The 24,236-nt window shown below is 43.4% G+C and overlaps 1 protein-coding gene across 1 annotated transcript; it reads right to left on the bottom strand.

Annotated features, from left to right (window-relative positions):
• Positions 1 to 7,955: 7,955 nt before the first annotated feature.
• On the bottom strand, positions 7,956 to 20,810 carry Ptger4 (prostaglandin E receptor 4). The gene is made up of 3 exons (XM_032898818.1): positions 20,234 to 20,810; positions 18,870 to 19,801; positions 7,956 to 9,750 (listed from the first exon to the last, which is right to left on the bottom strand). The coding sequence occupies exons 2-3, from the start codon at positions 19,743 to 19,745 to the stop codon at positions 9,160 to 9,162; spliced, it is 1,467 nt and encodes a 488-aa protein (XP_032754709.1). The 5' UTR covers positions 19,746 to 19,801; positions 20,234 to 20,810; the 3' UTR covers positions 7,956 to 9,159.
• Positions 20,811 to 24,236: the final 3,426 nt, after the last annotated feature.

Here is a 24,236-nt window from a genome sequence, read left to right as displayed (position 1 = left end):
CTTTTTTTTTAAGTTGTGGAAATTTTATTGAAAATGAACAACAGGATGACTTGCCTACCTTTGCGGAAGGTCTACTGCTTGGAATGGTAGGAAGCCAGAAAGGCGAAGGGAGGAATGTGCAGCGAGGTACAGTATCCTGTGCTCACTTTTGTATTTTCTTATGTGACGATTGAGGGTTGTCACATCTCCACCGGCACTGCCACCACGAGGAGTTCCATATCCACCCAAAGTCTGCACACATTTTAAGCTCTCCGGTTCACCTCCACCCTGGTACGCTCTCTGCTTCCTGTGGCTGTACGTTAGACGTTACTTTTATAGAACTATAAATAAATAAATAAAAGGACATACACTATGTACTCATGCGTGTTCGAAGTTCTTCATGCTCAGTTGATCCGTGTCGTTGCTCGTGTCAGTGATGTCTCCTGCTCCTTAGTATTCTCTTGTAGCAGTGTACAACCGCTTAGCTGTTGGTCACGATGGGCATTCTGCTGTTTTGCTTTATTAATCTCCCTAACTGTTTTCCAAAGTTACCCTTCCTTTGTGTTCAGCAGTTGCTGGAGCCGTGCTCATTTTCTCACACCTCTGTCGGTCTTGGCATTGTCCATCTTTCTCGGTTAGCCGGGCTCATGGATGTTGTGTTCTGGGGATGTGGGGCTTCATTTCTTCCTTTTTTCCCTTTTTGACACAGGGTCATGTTCTGCTAAGCCAGCTTTGAACTTGCAGTGTAGGTGGCGATGAACTTGAACTACTGATCTCCCTTTTTTCCTCCCTTCAGGTTTTGAGATTATAGGTGGTGTGGACCATCACACCGGGTTCATACGATGCTGGGGATTGAGCCCCGGGGTCGGTCAGCACTTCCGGTTGGCCTGCATCCCAGTGCCTGGTGCTGTTTTTTGTGAATGTTCTTGGCATTATCTTTTGGGGAGAAGTATAGATCCAAATTTCCCCATTTTAAATTTTGATTTCCTTACTCAGTTGTATAACTAACACTGGATAAGAATTCCTTATGAGTTACTGTTGTGAATATTTTCTCTCCCGTAGTTTTCTTCAAACACTATTCAGAAAGTAGACACTTTAGACTTTGATGAAGTCCAGTATATACATTTTTCTTTTCCTTTTTCAGTTGTACTTATGTGGTGAGAGATCCTCTAAGTCACAAAGAATTTCTATATTTTCTACTATATATTTTTAGTTTTAGCTTTTTGTTGCTAGTTTTGTTGTTTGTTAAGTTCATTTTATATGTATTTATATATAATACATAGTAAAAATTGAGGTTCAGTTTTTGATGTCTAGCACTGCTCATAGAAAAACAATTTGTCTCTACCTGACATAGGCTTGTCTTCTCAGTACTTGGGAGCAGAGGCACCATTGTGGCTTCCAGGACAGCTCAAATAATAAGCAAGTATATATGTAAATAAATAAATAAATAAATAAATAAATAAATAAAGTAAATTATGTCTTTTTGTGATAAAGTATATTTATTTTACAAATGTTAAATCAGTTACATCTGGGATAAATTTTCTGAGTCATGATGGATTATCCATTTTAAGTATTGCTCAATTCAATTTGGTAATATCACATTAAGGATTTTATATCTGTTCATAACGGGATAGTGGCTTGTAGTCTTTTTTTAATGTCTGTGTTCATTTTCAAATAGGAATTATGCTGCATTACCCTAAGATGAGAAGCACCTCTACCCTCTCTTCTCAGAACATTTCTAGGTGTAATTATTTTTCTGTATACTTAATAGAAATTTCACACGAAGTCACTTAGGCCTGGATTTTTCATTGGGAGATGTTTAATTACAAATTTAGTTTTAAAAATAGCTATAGTGCAGGTATTATGTGATATTGAATGATACTGTTAAAGTTCTGAAAGAGCCCTTTCATGGCCACGTTGATATGCCTTACAGTCCTTTGTTATTTTAAAGTCTCATTCCTGTCCCCTACTACTTTAAAAAGATTTTTGAGATTATAGCACACAACATCATTTCTTCCTTTCCCTTCCTCTCTCTAACCCTCTCAGATACCCCTTCCCATTTTCTTTCAATCTGTGGGCTCTTTCACTGACTTTCACACACACATTCTTTCATATAGTCTGTCCAGGCTGTATAATGTTAATTGTATGTGTTACTTGTGTGTTTTTAGTGCATTTGACTCTGGATACACAGTTATCTGCTCCTAGCTTTCCTCAGTTGCCTGTATTTGCCTATGGAGGAGTGAGACCTGCGGCTTTTCCCCTGTCCAGTACGGCATGTCCATCGGTGTCATCCCTGTTCTAGGTTTGGTCAGTCATGTTGGTGGGGCTTTATAAATGTAGCGTCTAATGTTTCTAGGAGACACAATCTTGCAACAAATCCCTTGATCTTTTCGTTCTTTTTTTTGGTTACTTTATGTGCATTGGTGTTTTGCTTGCATGAATGTCTGTGAGGGTGTCATTTTGCTTATACATTGGTTGTTAGATCTAGAGGTTTGGTCAGTTCATTTCTTAGTGGGAGCAGTAGTCAGGGAGGAGGGTGGTAGTTAAATACCAGCATGTACCGATTGCCCTTTTCTGGTGTACTTTCCTTGTTGCAGAGGTGAAACACCTCACAAACAAACCTGAAGGAAGGGCTTGCTTTGGCTTCTCGTTTGAAGATGGAGTCCACCTTGGAGTGGAACGCAAGGTGGCAGGAGCTTAAGGTCACATCGCATCTGTTGTCAGGAAGCAGAAAGAGCTGAGTTCTGGTGCTCAGCTCACTTTCTCCTCTTTGCTCAGTCTAGGACTACAGCCTAGGGGGCAGTGCCACCTCCATTTAGAGTGGGTGCTTCTACAAACACCCCAGAAGTCTGTGTCCCAGGTGATTGCAGATAGCATCAAGTTGATGAGATTAACCATCCAATCTAGGTCGTTATTTCACTAGAGATCATAATCTCAGTAATAATTCTGATTGTCTTTTGTTCCCAGAAAAAACTGAGAACAGACTCCCTAAATCAACTCTATTTTCTTTCTCTGGGAAACAATTTATTTAGTGAAGCCATTTAGGAGTAAAGACCTGGTTCTTTTTTTTTTTCCTCATTAAAATTTCAAATGTGAAGTTAGCACACAACATGGTTGGTATGATTATGACCCTGTCACACATATGCCATTGTACTTCGTTCTTGTTCTTCATTCCTCCTCATGGACCGCCTTGCTCCTCCTTCCCTCAGCCCAGGTAGTCCCCCTTTCTGTTTTCTTGTCATATACAGTCCATGAACTGTTGTACTCACATGGCCTCCCTCAGATCTCTTCCTCCCATGGTCCTCTAATTTTATATTTCACACCTTCTGCACACAGATACCCCCAAACCACACTCACTCTCTCCCTCTCCCTCTTTCTCTCCCTCTCTTTCTCCCTCTCCGTCCTACATATTAAAGGAAATAAGAACAGCATTTATCTTTCCGAATCTAGCTTCCTCACTTAATGGAGTGATCTTTGGTTCTGTCCATGTTCCCACAAACAAGTCTTCCTATGGTTTAGCATTTGAAAAACAGTGTGTTGGTTCCCTAGCATTCTCCAGTGGAGACCAATGAACTGTTTAGTTTTGCTGTATCTTATACTGCCCTGCATTAAGACATATTTTGGTATGTTTTGTTTCCCAAATTACTATGCAATTTAATTTTCAAGGTAGTTATATTAATCTTGCACTTCTACCAACTGTGGAAAAATCTCTAGTGTACTTGGTATTCTCAAACTTTTTATGGTTTTACTGTCTTTTTATTAATGTTTATAAGTAAGACATTATTAATTTTTCTTGTTGTACATAGGTCTAGCTTGTGGCATGCTTATTCACTACCTGTCTCCATGTAATCCATTGTCATTTGCTTCAGTCTATATTCATTGTTTAATGACTATGTATATAATTGCTACGTGTAGTGGACTGAGGTATATCATACTTATCTTTTCATTCCTGCATTCCTCCTTGTTTTTCCTGGAATCAGTAAGCATTTTTTGATTTCTATGTATATATTACAAAACCTCTCTAACTTTAATAAATTTATAATTTAGTAATGTTAAATATCAAACTATCTATCTTAAAAACAAAAACTTAGGCATGGCTTAGTGTTCTCTCCCTCTATGTGGCTACATTTTGTCCTTGGTCTGCTGCACAGTGGTCATTGACTGCTCTCCCCATGCATGGAATTCTGTTCTCATTTGAATTAGATTCTGTTTTATGCTTCTGGAGAAAGCAAAGTACTCACGTAATTGTTGACATTGTGACTGCACGTTGTAAGACACAGGTAAGTTCCACGTTCTCTTCTGTCCCCCTTTTCCATGGTAGGACTGGAGAGAGTGCCACAGCAAAGTATTGAGTGAGTGAATGAGTGAATGAATGGCAGAGATGTTGATGCTGATTTGAGAACTAGAGGTCGAGCTCTTTTCCTTTACCCAATGTGATACTTGCTTGGCTCTAAAGTGGTCCAACTGTGGACCATGGCAGCTGCATGTCCAGTGTTGCTAGATGGTCTCTCTTGCTGTAAAGCTTTGTTGTCTAGTTCCTGTTCTCCTGGACCTGGAAAGCAATCATGTGATCGAAACTTCAGAGTCAGGCTCAGGCTTGGATCTGGTAGTCAGAAGGTATGATGCAGGGGGATGGTAGAGATCATTTCATTAATTTTTGTCCTGAGACTAGTTCAGGTAGTTTATAGAAAATAAGTGTTTAGTATTGCATGAATTTTTCTAACTTCATATTCAAAGCTAAAAAGTATAGCTAACAGTAAATACTGTTGTGCCTGGATTTTACCATGGCCCTTTGTGTTGTGTCTCCACAAGGAAGCCCGTGGAGAGAAATGTGTGCCATTTGGGAAATACCAATGATCCAAGACTCCTGGCCCATTGCATTTCAACAGTTTTAGCGATCACATTTCTTTCTCAAACTTGACCCGGTGATTGCATTTACCCTCTTGTTCACTGTGTCATACTAGACAAGACAGGACTCTGTACCAGACAGTTAGGCCATCAGAATTTTCTCACGTAGAAATCTAAAACCAAGTAGTCTGAGCAAGGGTTCTACAGCAAGGAACAGAGCAACACAACAGTCTTTACCATGTAGCTGTTAAGTCTTACAGTCCACCATGGACTAGAGACGGAACAATGATGGTTTTCTTTCCCTTGGCTGCTCTTAAAAGTATATACTAAATTCAACAATAAATGAAATTGTATATCTCTCAAGTTCATTTGTTGACTCTCAACGTCCTTAATATGACTATATTTGTAGATTAAGTGTTTACAGGAAGGATATCAACATGAGATCCTTTCCAGGGTGCCTGATCTTTTTATAATGGGGTGGGGTGGGATGAGTGGAGATTTTCATACAAATGGAAATACACACAAAGGCCATGTGGGAATATATTGGTAAAGTTGTCAAACCAACAAGAGAAACCTCAAGAGAAATCAACCCTGCCAACACCCTGCCAATAGAACTTCGAGAAAATAAATTCCTGTTGGTTAAGCCATACCCTATAGTATTTATTGTGGCAGCCTTGGAAGATTATTGTACCCAGATAAACCACTAAAAATTAAAATTCTTCAATGGACATTTCTCTGAAATAGAAAAGTAGCCAATTTCTATATGTATATGCTTTCAAAATATCAATCAATGGGGACAGTAATGTTGACAAGGTTACTGAAAAATCGGGGTCTTATATGTTGCTGGTGGGAATGTGAAATTGTATAGTCATGTGGAAAACAGTTCAACATTGCCTCAAAACACTGAACTTAGAATTACTGTTTGTCCCAGCACTTTCATTCAGTTATGAGCCCAAAAGGATTAAAAACATTTATACACAGAAAAGTTCTTAGCATTTTTACAATAGCCGAAGAATGAGATCAGTGAAAACTGATCAATTAGAAAAATGGCGTATCCATCTCATGGGCTGTTACTCAGACATAAAGAGGGCTAAAGTACTGATTAATGTCATATTAGCGACTCATGAAAATGTTATTCTACCATAAAAGTGGACAACAGAAATGCCAGCTATTACATTATTTTTTTTGTAGAAAATGTTCACAATAGAGAAATCAATAGACATATACAGATTTTCAAGAAGGGGCTGAGAATAATGGCTGTTGATTGCAAGGGGCATGTGATTCCTTCTTGGGATGATGAAAATGTTTGGGAATTGGACATCAGTGATCGATGCGCTTTTTTAGTTGGACATACTGAAACGTTTTAAAGGATGTATCTATTAAAGAATAAATGTCATAGTATATGATGTTTCAGTAAACAAGAGTAAGCCAAATCAGTGTTCTGGAGAGCGAATCTGAGGTAAACATGAGTGAGATATATCTTGCTTATTAGTAATATTAATTCATGAATGAGATTTTTGCTTGCTCCATGGACATAGGTGAAGTTATATACACATTAGTTTATATATAAATCTAGGGATGGATGGCCTCTATGGATCATGTTCGTGGAGGCAAAACAAAATCCAGTTTAACACACATTTTTTGAAACCAATTAGGCATTGGTTCAGATGGTAACAGAACTTTGGAAGTTTAAGCTTCACGTTCCTTTCTTGAGCCGTTCTTACCTTAAAATCCCTGAGGCAAGGCCTGCAAAGATAATGTCTTTCTTTTCTGCTACTCTCTAGAGATGTCTCTGAGCATGTGCAAATAGTAAACTGTGACTTCAAGCCTCTAGGTTGATTGTTGTTAAAGTATCTCCTAAAGGGTTGGGGATTTAGCTCAGTGGTAGAGAACTTGCCTAGCAAGAGCAAGGCCCTGGATTTGGTCCTCAGCTCCGGAAAAAACAAAACAAAACAAAAAAAGACAATCGTTAAAAGTACCTCCTAAAACTGGCAGCATCGGTGTGCCCTGGGAATGATTTAGAAATGTAGATCCCCACACCTACTGAATTGGAACCGTGTTGGGTGTGCTGGTGCAGTTCTGTAATCTCAGCACACCACCTGAGTTATCGGCCAGCCTGAACCATAGAGAAGGATTCTGGAGCAATGGGGGTAGGGTGGGAGGGAGGCGGGGAGAGCAGGAAGTGAGGAAGAAAAAAAAAAAAACAGGTTCTATAGGTGACGTATGCAGGCAAACGTCTTAGGAACACTGATATAGAGGAAGCAAATAGGAAGTACTAATGTCAATAGTTGGTGATAATTGTTTGGATCTTGAACATGAAGCTAGTTAAGCCCGACATTGGTTCTCCCACCAGTGACATAAACTGGTGAAATGGAGTACTAGTCTGTCACTTGGATCGTGGTTCCTAAGTAAGTAGACCGAAGGCTTTTTATACTGTGCTTGACAATTTAATAATATTTTAAAATTATGTTTAAAAATCAGTTTAAAAAATTTAATTTACCTCGTTAAGGGGATAATCAATCCCTCCTATCTCTTTAGCACAGTTTAAGGTGGACCTTACTTCCTGAGGATATATATGGTCCCTTGATCGGGTGACTGATCGGGCCAACAGGATTAACTCAGGAGACAATATCCATTCTCCGTGTACTTTTCCAGAATTCCCTCTGTCTATTCAGTCGCTTCATGGCTGCCACAAACTCCTTTTGGGTCTGCCCATCTGTTGGAGTTCTCACCCAGAAAAGCGTGACTTTTTCCTTTTTTATTTTTTCAGATGCTGGCTAGAGCCTGGGTATGCTTAGGGGTTCCTTATTTCCTAAAGTGCCTCTTCCTCCCATGCAGCTGCTTGTGTGTGATGTGGCTGACATCCATGCCCACTGGACTGAATGGCACAGCCTTTACTCTCCCTTCCTTCCTGGGCAGCCGGTGAGATTTACAATTTGCTGCCTTGGAGTTTTTCTTTAAAATCTAATAAAAGGGTCTTCCAAATTCAAGCAAAACAAAACCAACAAACCAGCTACCCAGCCAACCAGCCAACCCCAAACCCTTTAAGTTTAAAATGATGTAGGTGTCCCAAAACAAAACAGCAAGGAAAAGATCTGTTGATGTTTTCCAGATTGAGACTATGGAACTCAGATTGAACGCAATTGTTTATTGTAATCTCCATAATAATTTCAGTCTGTTCAGCTACTCTTTAAAACCATATCAGTGTCAGGCTCAGAATTTAATCACAGCCAAGCAGTTCACAAGGACACGTTAAGCAACAAAACATGCTTGATATTTCTCTGAGAAAGCTCCTCCAAACACAGGTACAGTATTACTGGGAGTTACACGAAACTGTCAGTGTGTCTTCACACACACACACACACACACACACACACACACACACACCAACACCAGAGAGGGAACCACACTAGAGAGTAACTACACAGGCTTTCAGGACAGAATAAGCTACTTAGACGTTTTATACTATACACTTTCCTAATGGGTAGCTAGAGACTTTTAAAAATAGTATGTTACATCTTTAAAAATACCAATTTGTGGGGACAAAGGGTGAAAATATTTACCAGCAATGTTAGGTGCTCCTGAAATCACAGTTTCCTGGATAAATAAATGTAATATTATGTTTTTACCTTTTCATTATTATATATAGCTTGGAAAATATATTTTAGGATGTTTATTTTTCACATCTTAATATTTTTCTTTGATGATACTAAACTATTTTAAAAATTTATATCTATTTTATAGATATTAGTTTCACTCTGTTTTCAACACCTTGGCTTCAACTTGTTTATGGAAAAAAATTAACATCAACAATATTAGCTGGTTATATTGGCAGGAGAGGGCGTATCATATGTTTTTTTATACCTTGTATTAACAATAAACCTTCTCACAGAGAAGAACATAAATACCTTAAATTATATTTCCAACAATAAAAATTCACATTTCATGCTTTAGTGAGACACTTAAGTCAGCTGTAAGGTAGTCCTCAGAGTATGGGGTAGAGCCCTTCCAGTAGCTGGACCCCTGGTATGTGCCAAATTGAAGCTCTTTTGCTATGAAAATAGCATAGCTTCTGCCATCTTCCTGTCCAGTAGAAAATGCTGTCAAGTTGCAACCATAATCTTGAGTCACATCAGAACGACAGCCAATGTGCTTCAGGCCTGGGCACTCAAGGGCCTCAATGTGCAGCCTTGAAGGGTCCTCAGGAGCTCGAATGTTCTCTAGGAGTCCCAGATGAAGACAGCCCTTCTGAGTACAGCTAAACACGTGTATGTCTATTGCACAGGATTTTATAAGATTCCAAAAACAGTGCTTTCTCCCCCCTTTAAGCTACTATATACATTTTTCAGATAATTTCAGCGTTTCACTGGGGAACGTGACTTGCAGAGAGTTCCCCTTAGAGGCAGGCTCCTCTCTCTGGCTCCCGCTAACCTCATCCACCAACAGGACACTCTCAGAGTCCTGGCCCTGGGAGGAGTCTGAGGTCTCTGAAATTCGCAAAGTTCTCAGCGAGGTGGTGTCTGCTTGGGTCAGGCCCATGCCATGCGTACCTGGAAGCAAATTCTTGCCTCCGAGGCTGCTTTCAGTTAGGTCTGGCAGGTACAGGAGGGTCTGAGAGGTGCTGCTGATCTCCCTCAACTCCCGCGAGAGGAAGGAGCGGGAGTGGCCAGACATGGCAGAAGATGTCCTCCGACTCTCTGAGCAGTGCTGTGCTGAGCCGTCTCTGCCAGAACCACCAATGCGGCAGAAGAGACACTTGATCTTCTCTATGGCTTTACTGAGCACAGTCTTCCGAAGAAGGATGTAGATCCAAGGGTCCAGGATGGGGTTCACAGAAGCAATTCTGATGGCCTGCAAATCCGGGTTTCTGCTGATGTCTTTCACCACACTTGGCTGATATAACTGGTTGATGAACACTCGCACCTGCGTAGACGAGAGAACCATGTTGAGCTTTTATAATTAGGCAATTTGGCAAAATACTTAAGTGCTGAATTTACCTTTGCAACGTGACGTGATGTAGCAGCTCTTAGGTGGCAATGCCTGCTTTGCAACAGCGGTCTACACAACAAGCCAGTTACTGTATTTTAAGAGACTAATTCTGTAAGCCGGTCAACGGTGTAACCATTACAAAAGGCCGAGTTGCTTATGCTTTACCCTAAGAGAAAATACTTTGTACTTTTGACCCACCGTCAGTATCTCCTGTCACCCAGAATCACTGGAGAATCGTATGTTTCCAGTGAGGTGGTATCTGCTTGGAGTCAGGCCTGGCTCTCCTTGCTCTCCCTAATAGCTACCTGGTATTCTTGTCTCTGAACCCAGAGCTTTCTCTAACCTTGTCTTTATCAGCATTTCTCACTGGAGATAACATCACAGCAAACTCCAAATGCCTCCATCCGCCATCTCTCCTATCCCTCCTCCAGACTGTCCCAGAACAGTATTTCTGAAGTCGATGTCCTGTTGTGCAGTTCAGCTGCTAAAACCTTTTCAAGATAGGGTTCAACCCCATAAGAGAAACAATGCCAACCGACCAGAGCTTCCAGGGACTAAACCACTACCCGAAGACTACACATGGACTGACCCATGGCTCCAGTTGCATAGGTAGCAAAGGATGGCCTTGCTGGGCACCAATGGAAGGAGAAGCCCTTGGTCCTGCCAAGGTTGGACCTCCAGTGTAGGGGGGTAGGGAGAGGTGGATGGGGAGGGTTACAGCCTTATAGAGGGGGGGGAGGGTTAGGGGGCTTATGGACAGGAAACCTGGAAAGGGAATAACATTTGAAATGTAAATAAGAAATACCCAATTAAAAAAAAAAAATAAAAGATAGGGTTCAGCTGAATTCACTGACATTCCACAACTCCAATGAGAAGCAACCCTCCTCTGGGTTTCTAAAGCCTTTTAGCTAGTAGGCAAGTACTCGGAGACCAGTGTGCAAACAGGTTAGTAAGGATGTCAACTTGCTGTGGTGCAGCTTAAGCTATGAAGGCAAGAGCCATGTTTAGCAGCCTACCATGTACTAGGCATGGTATAAATAGACGGACTACATACCAGAACACCCTAGAAGCTTTGCTATTTGGGAACCTTAATTGGAACAGTTAAAAAAACTACTCTTAAAATCGTGCACTGACTCAACAATATTTGTTTACATATCTCATCATTTAACGATGAACACGTACAATGTTTGAGGTATTATGACAGTTTCTGGGAAGCAACAGTTGTATGAGATGCCCCACGCCACTTGGAGGCAGATAGCAATGTATGTAGTGCAGAGGACAGGGAGAGAAGATCAGCCATCACCACACAGCAACCAACAGGACCAGGAAAAGTGCACACAGGGCACAGCTACTGCAGGTGAGCAGGCATGGGAAGAGTCCTTTTGGAGAAGCAACAACATTGGGTTTTGATGGAGGAGGGGCAATCTGCCAGCTTCCCAAGGAAGGAAATAAGATTCAGCAGAGAGAAAGCTCCCTATGCAGAGTCACGGAAGAGTGAAGTGATACGTCATCTTCGAAAGCCAGATGATTCACGGAAATGAGCAAGGCTATCGTAAGCCTAGGGAATGTTATCTAATTCTTTAGTGGAGAAAGTGCTTGTCACTACTCTTGAGTTTGTTCCTAATGTATGTGGTAAAACCTACTTGTAACCCAGGTAAAAGGAAGCTTTGAGATCATAATCATTGCCCGTTTGTGGGAATTATTTTAGGTAAGGATAACTCTCGTAGTTAGGGAAGAGGAATAAATGTTATAAAGGGAGAAAGAATACTCATGAAGAGCCTATATCAGTTAGAAACAAATGCTTGTGACAAGATTTGATGATTTCACTGTTGTGGGCTTGAGGTTTAGTAACAATAAAATAATAATAATAATAATAATAATAATAATAATAATAATAATAATAAATGATTCAGACTGTATTGCTTACCAGGAAAGAGCATGGATATGTTAAGAAAAATAGCAATTTGGGTAAAAGCTTAAAAAATTAAAGACATTTTAAATTAATTTGTAAAACTCTGTTTAGATACATCTTATTTCTTGGTGATCTAAGCCAATGGTACAGTTTCTGTCTCTTTTGTTAATCCCAATTTGGCAACTGCCCATCTGCCCTTGGTCAGAACGTTCTCAGTAATTTTCTTTGTCATTGTTTTTTCTCACTGGTTTTGGAAATATATTTATTTGGTTGTAAAACTTGACCTAACCTAAACTTCTGTCTGCTCCAATATGTTAACAACTACTCTGCAAGGAGCCAAGAAATGGTGAGTTCTAAAGATTTGGGAGAAAGGATTATGGACTGCAAGTCTTGTAGAATAAAAGAGTCAACTGGACTTCAGATGACATTCATATCTTGTTCTCTTGAAGGCGGCTAAGTAAAAGAAAAAAGGATGTAAACTAAATAGCAGGATATGATGATTTGTCTTAAAATGGTCTTAGAGTCTCTGCCGGAACAACTGAAAAGCATTCTTAGTTGAACAAAATCTTTACAAATACTAGTAAAAACCTGGACTTGCGATGGTGCTCGTTAGGACAATGCTTGTGAAGCACACACAAGACCCTTGATTTGTTCTCCAGTGCCTCAAAGACAAGCATACAAACAAAAAAGTCCTTGGTGCTACTCAGCAGCTGAGCAAATTTCCCCTCTTTTCTCAGATTTCCTGAAAGGCTGTGCGTGCGTGCGCATGTGTGCGTGCGTGCGTGCGTGCGTGCGTACGTGCGTGCGTGCGCATGTGTGCGTGTGTGTGATCTTTACCAGGCTGGCCTCAATCTCTTGGAAATCTTCCTCTCACATCTTCCCAAGGGCTGGGATGAGGAGGTATAAACTAGAGACCTGAAGGTGCTGAGGAACTCTGCAAGCTCTCTATCTTCCTGATAATCAGGTCTGGTCTGGGCTCTATTTTCCAGACAAGCTTCATCTTGTTTTCTTGTTCTACCAGTCTGGATTTATGTCTGAAAATTTATCCTTAGTAATGGAGTCATTGCTAGGAAGCAATGTGGTCTCTATTTTATTCACACTCCACATTATGTTTCTAAAGGTCAAAGAAGTGTTGGGCTGGAACCCACTGGTTAGCACTGTCTGTGGCAGGGTTTGCGGGAACCTGACATCCTAAGCCTCTAGAGGGCAGTGTTGCTCTACCCCGGAGCGGCTACTGCTGTGTCTCCTGGACTGGTCTTTGCAGAGACTTTCCAATACTTTCTTTCCAAGAAGCTTTCAGAACAGAGGCTTGGTTAAGTTTCGACTTTGAATTATGTATATTAATATGTTTTTATATTGGTAGCTTCTCCACCGAAACCTCAACGGACACACGGTTACCTCCGAGAAGAGGAAATTTCTGAACAGGTAAAACAAAAAGCTGTAGTCACTTAAAGGAATGCAGGAGGAATTCACATTTTGTTTTCAAGTTTCTGTGATATTTTAAAAAGTCACTGTTGTAAAACAAAAATGAGTGATGTAGCATTTAATTTTATCTCCAGCCATAATTAAATCAGACCACTACAGAAGGGAATGTAAACAAAGTATACATTTAAAGTTCTATTGTGGAGTTCCACTGGGGCTGGGGGTAAGGGGAGCTTATCATTGGCACAGGCCCCAGGGTCTGGTCATTTAGTGTCTTTCAGTAAATGAGCGCTCCTAAGGGTAGCATACGGATGAGTATAAAATATAGCTTTCTGGGCTAGGATAGGATACAGCACTTGCCTAGCATGCATAAAGCCTGAGGCCTAATTCCCAAAACTGCAGAATAAATTCAATAAGTACTTCCAAATTCTAAATTCATATAAAAATTTCTCAAAGTCCTTCGAATTGTTTTCAGGGAATCAAATGGAACAAGCTTGACTTTGCCTCCAATGCTCAGTGTGGTGTCAAGAAAGAGGAAAGAAAAAGAGACAAACCCAGAACCTTTGTGCGTTTTATAGCACTTGAAGAAGTATAGCATCTCTGGCTTCACTTTAAGGTCCACTTACTCTACAGAGTGAGCTCCAGGACAGCCAGGGCTACAGAGAAACCCTGTCTTGCGCAACCAACCAACCGACCAACCGAAAAACCAAAGAATAACAACAACAAGAAACCAACTCCAAAGGGCCAGTTGCTTTCCTGTCCCTGAAGAGCAGTGACAGGGTTGGTAGAATCATCTACAGCAGTGCCCTGTGGGGAGGTAAGGATACTTTTCACACCCCTTCTCCAGCAAGCCCTAGATGTTATATAAATGCAGAAGTCCAGGCGGTCTGCAGTTATGGAAGCATTTGTTGCTGATAGAATAGAACCTTTGAGTTGGAAAGGGGAGAAAATCCTGAAAACCTCGCTGGATGTAAACAAGGCTCCGTTCTCCCACTTTAGACCACGAGCAGCTGCAGACCTTGCGAATGTAACTTGTGCCTGATGTTGGCAGCAATTCTACGGGTCTGAACGTCTTAAGACTGATTAGACATTAAGCCTAGGAGCGCTGGAATAGAGCTTGGAGAGGATCCAATAAAAACTAGAAGGTATGACTGCAGGAAAGTTAATGGGAGGATGTAGGATACTGTGGTAGAAAGGCCTAAGATTTGACACTGGACAAACTTTTCCGTAGTTTGGCTGTGATGTGTAGGTGTTTACCATTTATACTTAAGTGGCTTGGGGTTTTTTGTTGTTGTTTGTTGTTGGTTTTGTTTTCAGACAGGGCCTCTATGTACCCCTTACTGGCCTGAAACTTGCTCTGCAGATTAGGCTGGCCTGGAACCCACAGAGCTCTGGCTACCTTTGTCTCCCTAGGGCTGGGTTTAAAACTCTGAGCTGAGCATAAATTCTTAAAGTGCTTGGAACAACACCTAGACTAACACATATTTCATCACTTACTATTTTCTTTTTAACCCATGTGTGGAAACATGGACTACTGATGACTGCAGGTAAAACACAGCTTTGGGGTACAGCTGGTGGCTGGCATTAAAAACATACTTAAGAATAACCTGCTTGAAGGGAATGTTGAATCGAAATATTGAACTCTTGACTAATGGAATAATCGATTGTCTGAATTGAAACACGGTCCAGTAAATGGCAGGCTCTAACTGGATTTGAGCATGGGGCTACTTGTTCTGTTGCAAGCACAGGAAAGGGATTATCTCTGTGTGCTCTGTTATCTCTCACTGCCTTGTGAAGAGCCTAGAATTAACACAGCTGTTACTAGAAGTTCTTACCACACCCCTGTAAAACAAATGTTCATGCTCTTAACTGAGTGCAGGTATGAGTCTGTATTCCTTGTTCCTTCTAGGCCACTAACTGGCCATTCGTTGCATGCAAGTTACTCAGTCCCTACTGGTTAATATCTGCATTGCGAGCCTATTTTAAAAGTTTGTTTGGTCCCCTAATTCACAGCTTCAGCACTTCAGCTCTAAGGGAGAAAAGGTCCTCTTAGAGATGTTCAATAGAAGCAAAGCTTGAGATATCAGTAAAGAGGATGAGAAGAACTGAAGACAGATCCGTTTCAGGGCCATCCAGTTAGACACAGTTCTTTCTCTGTTGCTGGGGAAACTGAGGTGGAGCCGGCAGGGACAGGAGCCCAGCCCTCTGAGTCGATTCCAACAAGCTGCTGGGTTTGGGCAAACCATGTTTTTCTGTACTGCTCGGCAGTCCTCCGAGTGCTCCTAAAGGTCCTGCCATTTCACTCTCTGACTCAAACATTGCTTCTAGGAAGTGCAGTTCTTTTAAAAACGTAGTCGCATTTTTTAGAAAAGCGATGGATCTCATGGGTCTTGCTGCAGTGGCATCTAAATTAATCACATTCCTGTTACCTGCGCGTGTGCTTTTCGCTCATGCGATCGTTTAATGGGCCCGCTGCCAGTTTGCCTCCTACAAAAAGTGTTCCTGTTTACGGTTTTCATCTGCTTTTATAGGCTGTTGGTGATGCCTTTATAGACTTTCCAGTAAGCAGCCAGAGAAACGCAGGGAACTATTTCCCTAAGGATGGAAAATTCACCTGACTGAGGCAGAAGATTAATTAGCTTGCCGTACTCCTGCTTGCTCCAAGCAAGAAGAAAAAATAAAAGAAAAAACAAATAAGCAATAAATACGTCCCCGGCTTCCTGCATGTGGGGGAAAATGCCTTTCCAAATCTGACAGCCTGGCTCTTTAGCCCCGAGGCAAAAGGTCTGATTATGACTGTTGTCTCAACATTAGCATTATAACCGCAACCTTAAGTACCAGAAATTGATCTAGCTACAGTACTTAACATGATGACCTTAGGAGTTTGTTCATTTCATGTTTCTAAAGGATGCAGGATATTATATTAAGCATGCTTTAATTTCTTGTCTTTCATTTCTTCACCATCTCCTGCATTCAGCAACAGCAATAGCCACCCAACCCTGAGACCGGTTATTAATAGCAGAAAGGACACGGCGACAAGAACCATGTTCCTACCAAACGCTGCCTGGGCTACAGTGTATGCTTCCACTTTCTCTATCCATTGGTTAGGACCCACTTGGAGAATTTTGCAGATCTGACACTTTCATTAGTCTCTCTCAGCTCTAGTTTTCAAGCTCAGCTCTACTTTGCATAACAAACTAAAATTCACTTTCCATACTAAAGTATCGACTGTTCTTTAAGACCTCATCTAGCCTCTTCTCCCCACACCTCCATTAGACACACACTCGAGTGCTTTGCAGTGGCCGCCTGTTGGTACATACACTGGATGTGGCTCTCTGAGTCCAAGTCAGCTGTATTTGCTCTGCCGGGTGGCCATCCTAAAGCATTGGAAGTGACCCGGAGGCTTCCATTTCCCTCCGGTGGGATGAGCGCTCGGTCTCATTCTATAATGTCAAAGCAGACATTTCACCAGTTCCCTCTGAACTGAAAACATGTGCGCCCAACTGCTCTAACTGACAGAGAGTTTGCAAAGCTTCAATCTCGCGCATTCCCAGAATATGGGGGCGGGGCTGTAAAAACAGCCAAGAAAGACTGTTAACTGTGACAGTTTCTTTCGGTCCTCTCAGTAAGCGTTGCATTGCGGGTGACCACATGGGCTCCATAGCTCCTCAGTACTTGTCACAAACTGTTTTTACTTAAACTGTCTCGGAAAGAGTAGATTTGCCTAGCCCAAACTCAAGGTTAGCAATCAGAAGCTACTCTTATTTATTTGATTACTTATTTCTCAGGAAAGCAAGCAGGGTTCTGACCAGCAGGATTCCCCCCTTAGCTGAGTCAGTTTTGGTGCTCAGAGATTGTTACTTAATATCCTCTACCCAGCAGTGACTTTCCACAGTATTTTTCAGTTAAAATGTGATGGACACGGCAGCTGTAGATACAGCTCTGGGTCTTCACACACTCAGGCTTTGTCATAAATGTCCCTGAACCCGAGGGCCAGGCTAGCCCATAGAATTGGTTTTGTACGCCTCCCCAGATGACACAGGGGGATACTTTATTGGTAGCTTCGTGTGAATTGTAGCGTCACATGCTCACTTCTAACCAAAACATTTGGAGAGCCTGTGCACGGTTACTAATGGCCTAGCTCCGAGTCCTCTGTTCTGTGAAGTGGACCTCCTGTAAATCACAGCTACTTACTTTGTCCTTTACTGTCCCATAAAATAGAAGGTAGAGACTAGAGGCCCCAGCTCTTCCCTTCCAGATCTCCCTTTATTCTGAGCTGCCATTACAGACAGTAAAATATATTTATGCATTTTGAGTGTAACTTAACTCTGTAAATTACATTAGTTTCCGAGATAGCCTCGAGGCTCTTCTGACCAGTCCTATTTACGTCTGTTTATACACATTGGCAAGAAGCTACTGTATGCTGGCTCTCAGTCGCCACTAAGTTTTCTTCCATTTACAGTCACCTTTGTAAGAGATAAAAATATTTCTATATCAAAGATACCTGGTGGTGTTAATAAGAGAAAGTAAAGAACAGGAGCCTTTACCTCTATTGCTACTTGCCCCCCCCCCAGACATAGACAACAATCTCTTTTTGAATAGGTGGTTTAGAATTTCTAGGAATGCAGTCTTTTGAGAGATAGAGCTCAGAGCAAGATAAATTCTAGATGAAGAATAATGCTTGACCATTGATTTGTTTCTGGTGCGTTCTGTCAGTAACATGTAAAAGCAGAGAACTTTTAGGTTTTGCTCCTCTCTGCTTATAATATTTTAGACATTACTGAAGGCAGCGTTAAAGAGTGTGTTCCTCAGAGATGAAGCACACCAAGACACCAACAGATGCACCACAAAGGTCCAAATTAGAAGTGTTCCAGCAAGACACTAATACTACAGTGGTGGGGACTGGAGTTCCAACACGGAGAAACTGCACCGCTCCTGGTCATTGAGAATTAGAGCACAATGCACACCAACTAGTCCGTCATGCTTTCTTAGCTAGCAAAAAGAATAAGGAACTTGAATTTGGACCATACCCAGTTCAAGAGTCTGTTCAAGGTTTTGGGTGGGTAGGTGGTGGAGGGGTTAAGGGAGGCGGGGGCTGGGTGGGGGCAGGGAGCAGCATGAATGTGTCTGCAAGATTATTCTAAGGACTCTTCTGTGAAGTGAGTCCTTAGGCTTTTTAAACGGAAAAGCATCTCGTCTATTCTAACTTTAAAATGCTGCATAATCTAGGAAAAAGTAAAAGGGTTGCAGAAATCAAAACGCTTGAACCCACACTCTCCTACGGAAATGAATTCAACTGAGTTTTATCTCCCTTAGTTTGCTGACTCTGGGCCACAGAGTGGAGCGCTAGAGTAAGTAACGCTAGTGTGTCGTCCCCACCCCCCATCTAGCTGATCCTGCCTGAAGGTTCAGGGAAGATACAAAGAAAAACATGGGTCAATCGGGGAACCTGGGTAGGGGGTTGTCCAGGGGACCTCAGAACTCATGCTTTCGGGGGAAATAAATTCGGGGGACGTAGGGGGAAATCACCTGCTGAGTCTCTTAAAGGTCAGGGCTTAGAAGGAAAAACCTGGGTCTGCTTAGAGAAGCCTTGAAGTGGTTGTTCTCAGCCCAGAACTGGAGAAAACGGAATCCCCAAGGATTCAGGGGAAAGGAGGGGAGCAGGAAGGCGGATGGACGCGGGAGAAAGGTCCAGTGGGCCCCAGCCCCAAACACTTACCACGAGCGGAATGGAGCAGATGAGCACCACCAGAGAGGTGGCGATGAGTAAGATGACCATCTGGATCTCTGCACCCGCGATGCGCCGGAAGCTCCTGCGGCGGCGAAAGTCACTGAGGCGCTGCAGGGCTGGGGAGGCGGCCGCGTGACCCCGACAGGCCACCGAAGCCACCGCTGCTGCAGCGGCCGCGTGGTGCTGCTCCGTGCCCAGCGAGGTGCGGCGCATGAACTGGCGGTGCATGCGGAGCAGCGCGCCGCACACCAGCACATTGCAGAGCACGGTGGCGAGGATGAGGAAGGAGCTGAAGCCCGCGTACATGTAAGAGAAGGCGGCGTAGGCCGTTACGTTGGTGGTCCAGTCGATGAAGCACCAGGTCCCCGGGTACTGCCGCTCGGACCTACCCAGGCCCATGTTGGGCAGTGCGCAGAAGAGCACGTTAGATGCATAGACGGCGAAGAGCGTGAGGCCGGCCAGCCGCTTGTCCACGTAGTGGCTGTAGAAGTAGGCGTGGTTGATGGCCAGGTAGCGCTCAATGCTCATGGCACAGATGATGCTGAGACCCGACAGGCCGAAGAAAAGTAGGATGAAGGTGCTGTAGTCACACAATGCCTGGTCTCCGGGCCACTGGCCCTTCATGTATGTGGCGATGGTCACTGGGCTTACCAACAATGTGCCCAGTAGGTCAGTGACAGCCAGCCCACATACCAGAGTGTAAAAGGTAGTCTCCTTCTGCTCCTTGCGCGACTTGCACAATACTACGATGGCCACCAGGTTGCCCACCACCCCGAAGATAAACATCACTGCGGGAATGGTCACTGGGCTGTTCAACCTCTCCGGAGTGGAGGAGAAGGACGCGTTGACTCCGGGGATGGACATGATGGTGGTCAGTAGTACACAGCTTTGGAGCTCACGGATCGATCTAGGGATGGTATCTAGAGAGAGGAGAAGGAAAGATGAGCCATTTACAACTTGCAAGGTGTTCGACCCTTGGCCAAAAATGCTGTGTCGCGGACAAGGAGAGCAACCAGATCCGACTTCCTCATCCGTAGCGACTCACTTAACTGTAGCTACTTAAATCCCTAAGCTCTGGATCCGTTCTGTCAAGAGCACCACTCTGCTGACATTAATATTTATAAGCTGGTAACTGCCTTTCCCACCCCCACCCCCATACTCAGCTCATTTCCCTCGTCAAGATGAGCAAGACCCTTCTCAAGGGAAAAGTGACTCTCTAGTGATATTCCCCACAGAGTGGATAAAATTCTCATCGAAACAAGTTACGGACATTTTGGGACATTATGGGACATTCTGTTCTTTGGTTTCCCGGAAGAGCGCCTGACCACGCAAAGACCTCCATCCAGACTTACCTGTAGGGTGGGGTGCGCCCCACGGTTCAGGCCTCAGTCGTTCTGGACCTACCACCAACCTCAGCCATCAGTCTCTTCTCACGCAGTGCGGAACTTGTCAAGCCTTTGCCGCTCTCGGAACCGGGGATCGAAGGCTGCCAACTTTCCGGAACTGAGGTCAGAGTATCTCGCTTTCAAAAAAGCTTGGAAAGCAAGAGAGGCTAGCGGGGATGGGTCAGTGAAGACCGGTCTGGGGTTTCTTGTTTGATTTACGAACCCCTTCTTCTTTCAAAGACCAGTCTCTGCTTGCAGAGCCCGCAGGTCTAGCGCGGGAGGTCAGCGTCCAGGTGTGTCGCCACGCGTGCAGGTGGAACGGAGCGTAGGTCCCGGCTCCCTCCTCCCCAGCCGCGGGCAGAACGGACAGCTACCGGAGAAGGCGGCTACCGCTGAGGCCGCTCCTTGTGCTCTGGGGGCGGCACGGGGTCCACTGGGCCTGGGGCTCTGACCTGGAGCTGTTCATCTTCCTCTCCCGCTGCCGGGTTTCGAGCTTCGCTCTCCGCGTTTCCAGCCTCTGAACAAACTTTTCTCCACCCGCAAGTTTCCCTGGAGGGGGCGGAGACAGTCAGCGCGCGGCCCGGGCTTCCATTGGTTGACATGGAAAGGGGGCGGAGCGAGACTTCCTCTAGCACCGCCCGGGAGCCGGGTGATGGAGGGCGGGGCGGAGAGGCTGGAGAGGGCTGCAGGGACCTGCAGGGGTGCCACCGGGCTGTGGGTGCAGCTTCAGTTGCCTTCCCTCCCTCGGAGGTACGGAGATCCTGCGGACCGATTCCCCAGGAAACCCCAGCTCGAGCTTTGTCACTCCGAGCTGGGCATTTAGTTGAATGATGCTGGGACCGGTGTCTGATCTACGTTGCTCTGCTGGGTGGAGTGTGTTTATTCTCGCACCTTCCACCCGCAGATGGTTCTTGGGATGTAGGGACGATTGCTTTAGGGCTCTACCCGGGAGTCCCAGAGCGGAGAGAAGTGGGTGTGTGGTTGTCCATGGGTGTGTACGCCCGAGCGCTCCGGGTGGGACTTGGCAGAGGCATGGGTGGACGGGTGAGTAGGTACCAGGCTTGGGCGGGGAGAAGACGAAGAATCCATCCTCTCACCATAAAAGGAGTTACTTGGCAGTGCCCTAGCTGCGTTCAATAGGGCACCAAAGCGGGCGGGGAGAAAGGCGAGCGACACGGAACTGCAACTTCTCGCTTAGGTGGCAGTTTTAGGGCTTTCTTTTGGAGACTCGTGGCCCTCAGCTACACCTGAGATTTAGTTGAGGGGACTGTTCAACTGTAGAGAGCATTCTTCCTCAGGAGGGCTTCTGAGCTGAAACAAGCTGGCAACACCTTCCCCTTTCTTGGTTAGGTTTCTGCTGGCCGCGTTCACCTGCAGGATGAGAAGGGGTTTGAAACTCAAGCAAATAAACGGATTTTTCCAGGCGTTGCCTCTTTGTTAACTCAGAAAAGGTCTATTTGCCTTTCCCCACGCTTTGGTTTATAGTTTGTTCAGTTTCTTTGATGAGAAACGATCATTTCTTAATTATCGACTATTGTCCTAAAAAACAGAATTTAAGATCGGAAAACACCAGGGGGCAATTAAAACCGTGTCATTAGATCCTTTAAACACTACACAAGAGAGTGTACTATGGTTTTCCAAACAATTCAAATTCTTTGAAAAACCTCACTCCATCGGAAACACTCACGGTTAGCATCATCTTACAGGGTAACTAGGTGGCTTGAATCTTGTATGAGACAAGTAGGTACCCCTCTAGTGTTACTTTATGAATAAAAAAAATCTGCTAAGAATTTATCTGATTCTTCAGCAAGTCTCAGAAACAAACAAGTAATGAGAGAACCCGATTTCAGCTAGAAAAGTACTCAGAATTGTGTTTACTTGCATAAGGGAATATGTGGGCATAGTAATACATTCCGTGTGCAAACCTTTTCTTCATGAACATCACAAAGGAAAGTATTCTTACCCGATTAAAAAAGGGGGTGTTGATTGTTCATTTTTTGAGTCTACTGTTACCACTAATGTCGTAGGGTTTTTCCTTCTTTCTTTTTCTTTCTTTCTTTTCTTTTTCTTTTCTTTTTCTTTTTTTTTTTTTTTTTTTTTTTTGGTGTCTGTATGTCCTTTAGGTAGTAATCTCTAGAATGGTGTCAGCATAGGACACAAATCAATAACAGAAAAATAAAACCAAAAACTACCCTACACCCCATTCCTCACTAGCCATATTGCATGATTGTTACTCATGTTAACTGGCTGTCCGGAAAAAAGGTGAAGGGACAAGGTAGCATTTCCCATAGCCTGCTAACATATTCTTTCCAGTTTCTTTCCTCTTGAAGCTCCTGAAATGAACAAGTTAAGATCTGTGTAGTTCAGGCTACAGGAAATAGTTTCAGTTCATACAGATGGCCTTGGCTAAACTAGATATAAATCTTGGAAAGGGATTGGTTGGGAAGGGAAAAGGGATTGGTTGAGAGGGAGACAGAGATCCAGGAGGTAAGTAAGAGAGGGCATGGAAAGAGAATAACAACACGTTGTGTACAGTTATGAAATTTCAGAGAAAATTTTAGTTAAAAGTTGGTGGTGTTAATTTTTCATGATGGGGAGTATACTAAGCTGGACATAGAGGTTTAGACCTGTATTCACAACATTTGAAAGACTGAGGTGGCAAGATTGAGTTCAAGGCTAGTCTGGGCTTTGTTGTGAGATCTTGTTTAAAACGTGCCCAAAAAGCAAGATTATTAAGTATCTTGAGGTATACTGTTGAGATAAATCAGTGTCTATTATTGGTTGTGTTATCAACTGAGGCCTTTTAAACTTTCTTCCCAATAGCTTTCAGCTAACAGAAAATGAGAATCCAGTTTACAAAGCTAAAACAAAATGCAATGAAGCTTACCTATACCTTCTTTTGGTTGACCATTTTAAAAAACACAGTGTCCCTTCTTATGTACCGTAAGAAGTTGCCTCCTCTTTCTCCTTAAGATGTATTTATTTTCAACGCGGATGGGCATGGGTGTTTTGCTTGCACCTCTGCCTGTGCACCACATGTGTGCCTGCTGCCTGTAGAGGCCAGAAGAGGTAGTTGGACCCCCCTGGACCTGGTGTCCCAGAAAGAAGGCTGTGGAAGCTGGGAATCAAAGTTGGATCCTCTGCAAGAGCAGCAAGTGCTTTTGACTATCTCTCCTGCCCTGGTTCAGCATCCTTAAAACTTAAAGCAAGTCTTCGGAAGTAAAAGTTGAAAGTTTCATCTTCAGGCATATTGTCTTCAGCATGTTTCTGGCTAGGAAGCTAAGCAGGGTCAGGCAGGGTTAATACTTGGAAGGGAGCATTGAAAGTTTGGGAAACATTTTATTTCCTTGGTTTGGAAAACTGGGGCAGTGGAGTCCAGTTTCCTTCACATTCTGCCAGGAATCCACATTGCAAAAGGAGAGACTTGCCATAATCCTGTGGGCAACTCTTGTTATTGTTTGTATATTTCAATGAAGAGATCTTTATTCTAATCTGTGTTCTTTCTTCTCCCTGGCAGTTTCTGTCTTCTCCCTACCTCTCTGCATTGAAGGTTCTGTCCTTTGAAACTGTCATTCATCCCTCCCTGGAGGATGAAATAGTTCAAGAACTGATGGTTTGATTGTCCTTTTCTAGTCAGTTGTTTGGCTACTCTTTCAAGTCAATAACTTGAAGTAAGAAGCCATTTAAAACCGAAGACTGTGTGAGGCAGGCTGCCACCCACACGCACTTCACCTGGCCCGAGCTTGAACAGGTTTGGATCTTCCTTGGATGAAAGGGATGATCAGGAAGATGAATCAGATCAGGCCACAACCTCTTTTAAAATTTATTTTATTATTAACTTTTAGCTACCTGTCTGTGTGCATCTGTGTGAGGACTATGGGCACGCGCTGGTGCCTGAGGAGGTTAGAGGCTTTCAGTGTTTCTGGAGCCAGTGTGAGCCATCTGGTGAAGGTGCTAGGATCCGAACTCT

This window comes from Rattus rattus, chromosome 3 (assembly GCF_011064425.1).
Source record: "Rattus rattus isolate New Zealand chromosome 3, Rrattus_CSIRO_v1, whole genome shotgun sequence".
Taxonomy (NCBI): domain Eukaryota; kingdom Metazoa; phylum Chordata; class Mammalia; order Rodentia; family Muridae; genus Rattus; species Rattus rattus.
Note: the sequence above shows the minus strand (reverse complement) of the source record. Positions and strands in the feature narration are given on the sequence as shown.

Coding starts and splice junctions, on each gene's coding strand:
- Ptger4 (XM_032898818.1), bottom strand. CDS start 19,745: ATGTCCATCCCCGGAGTCAACGCGTCCTTCTCCTCCACTCCGGAGAGG. Junction 9,751..18,869: donor TCTGCTCCATTCCGCTCGTG/GTAAGTGTTTGG, acceptor TCGTCTACGCAG/GTGCGAGTGTTCATCAACCA.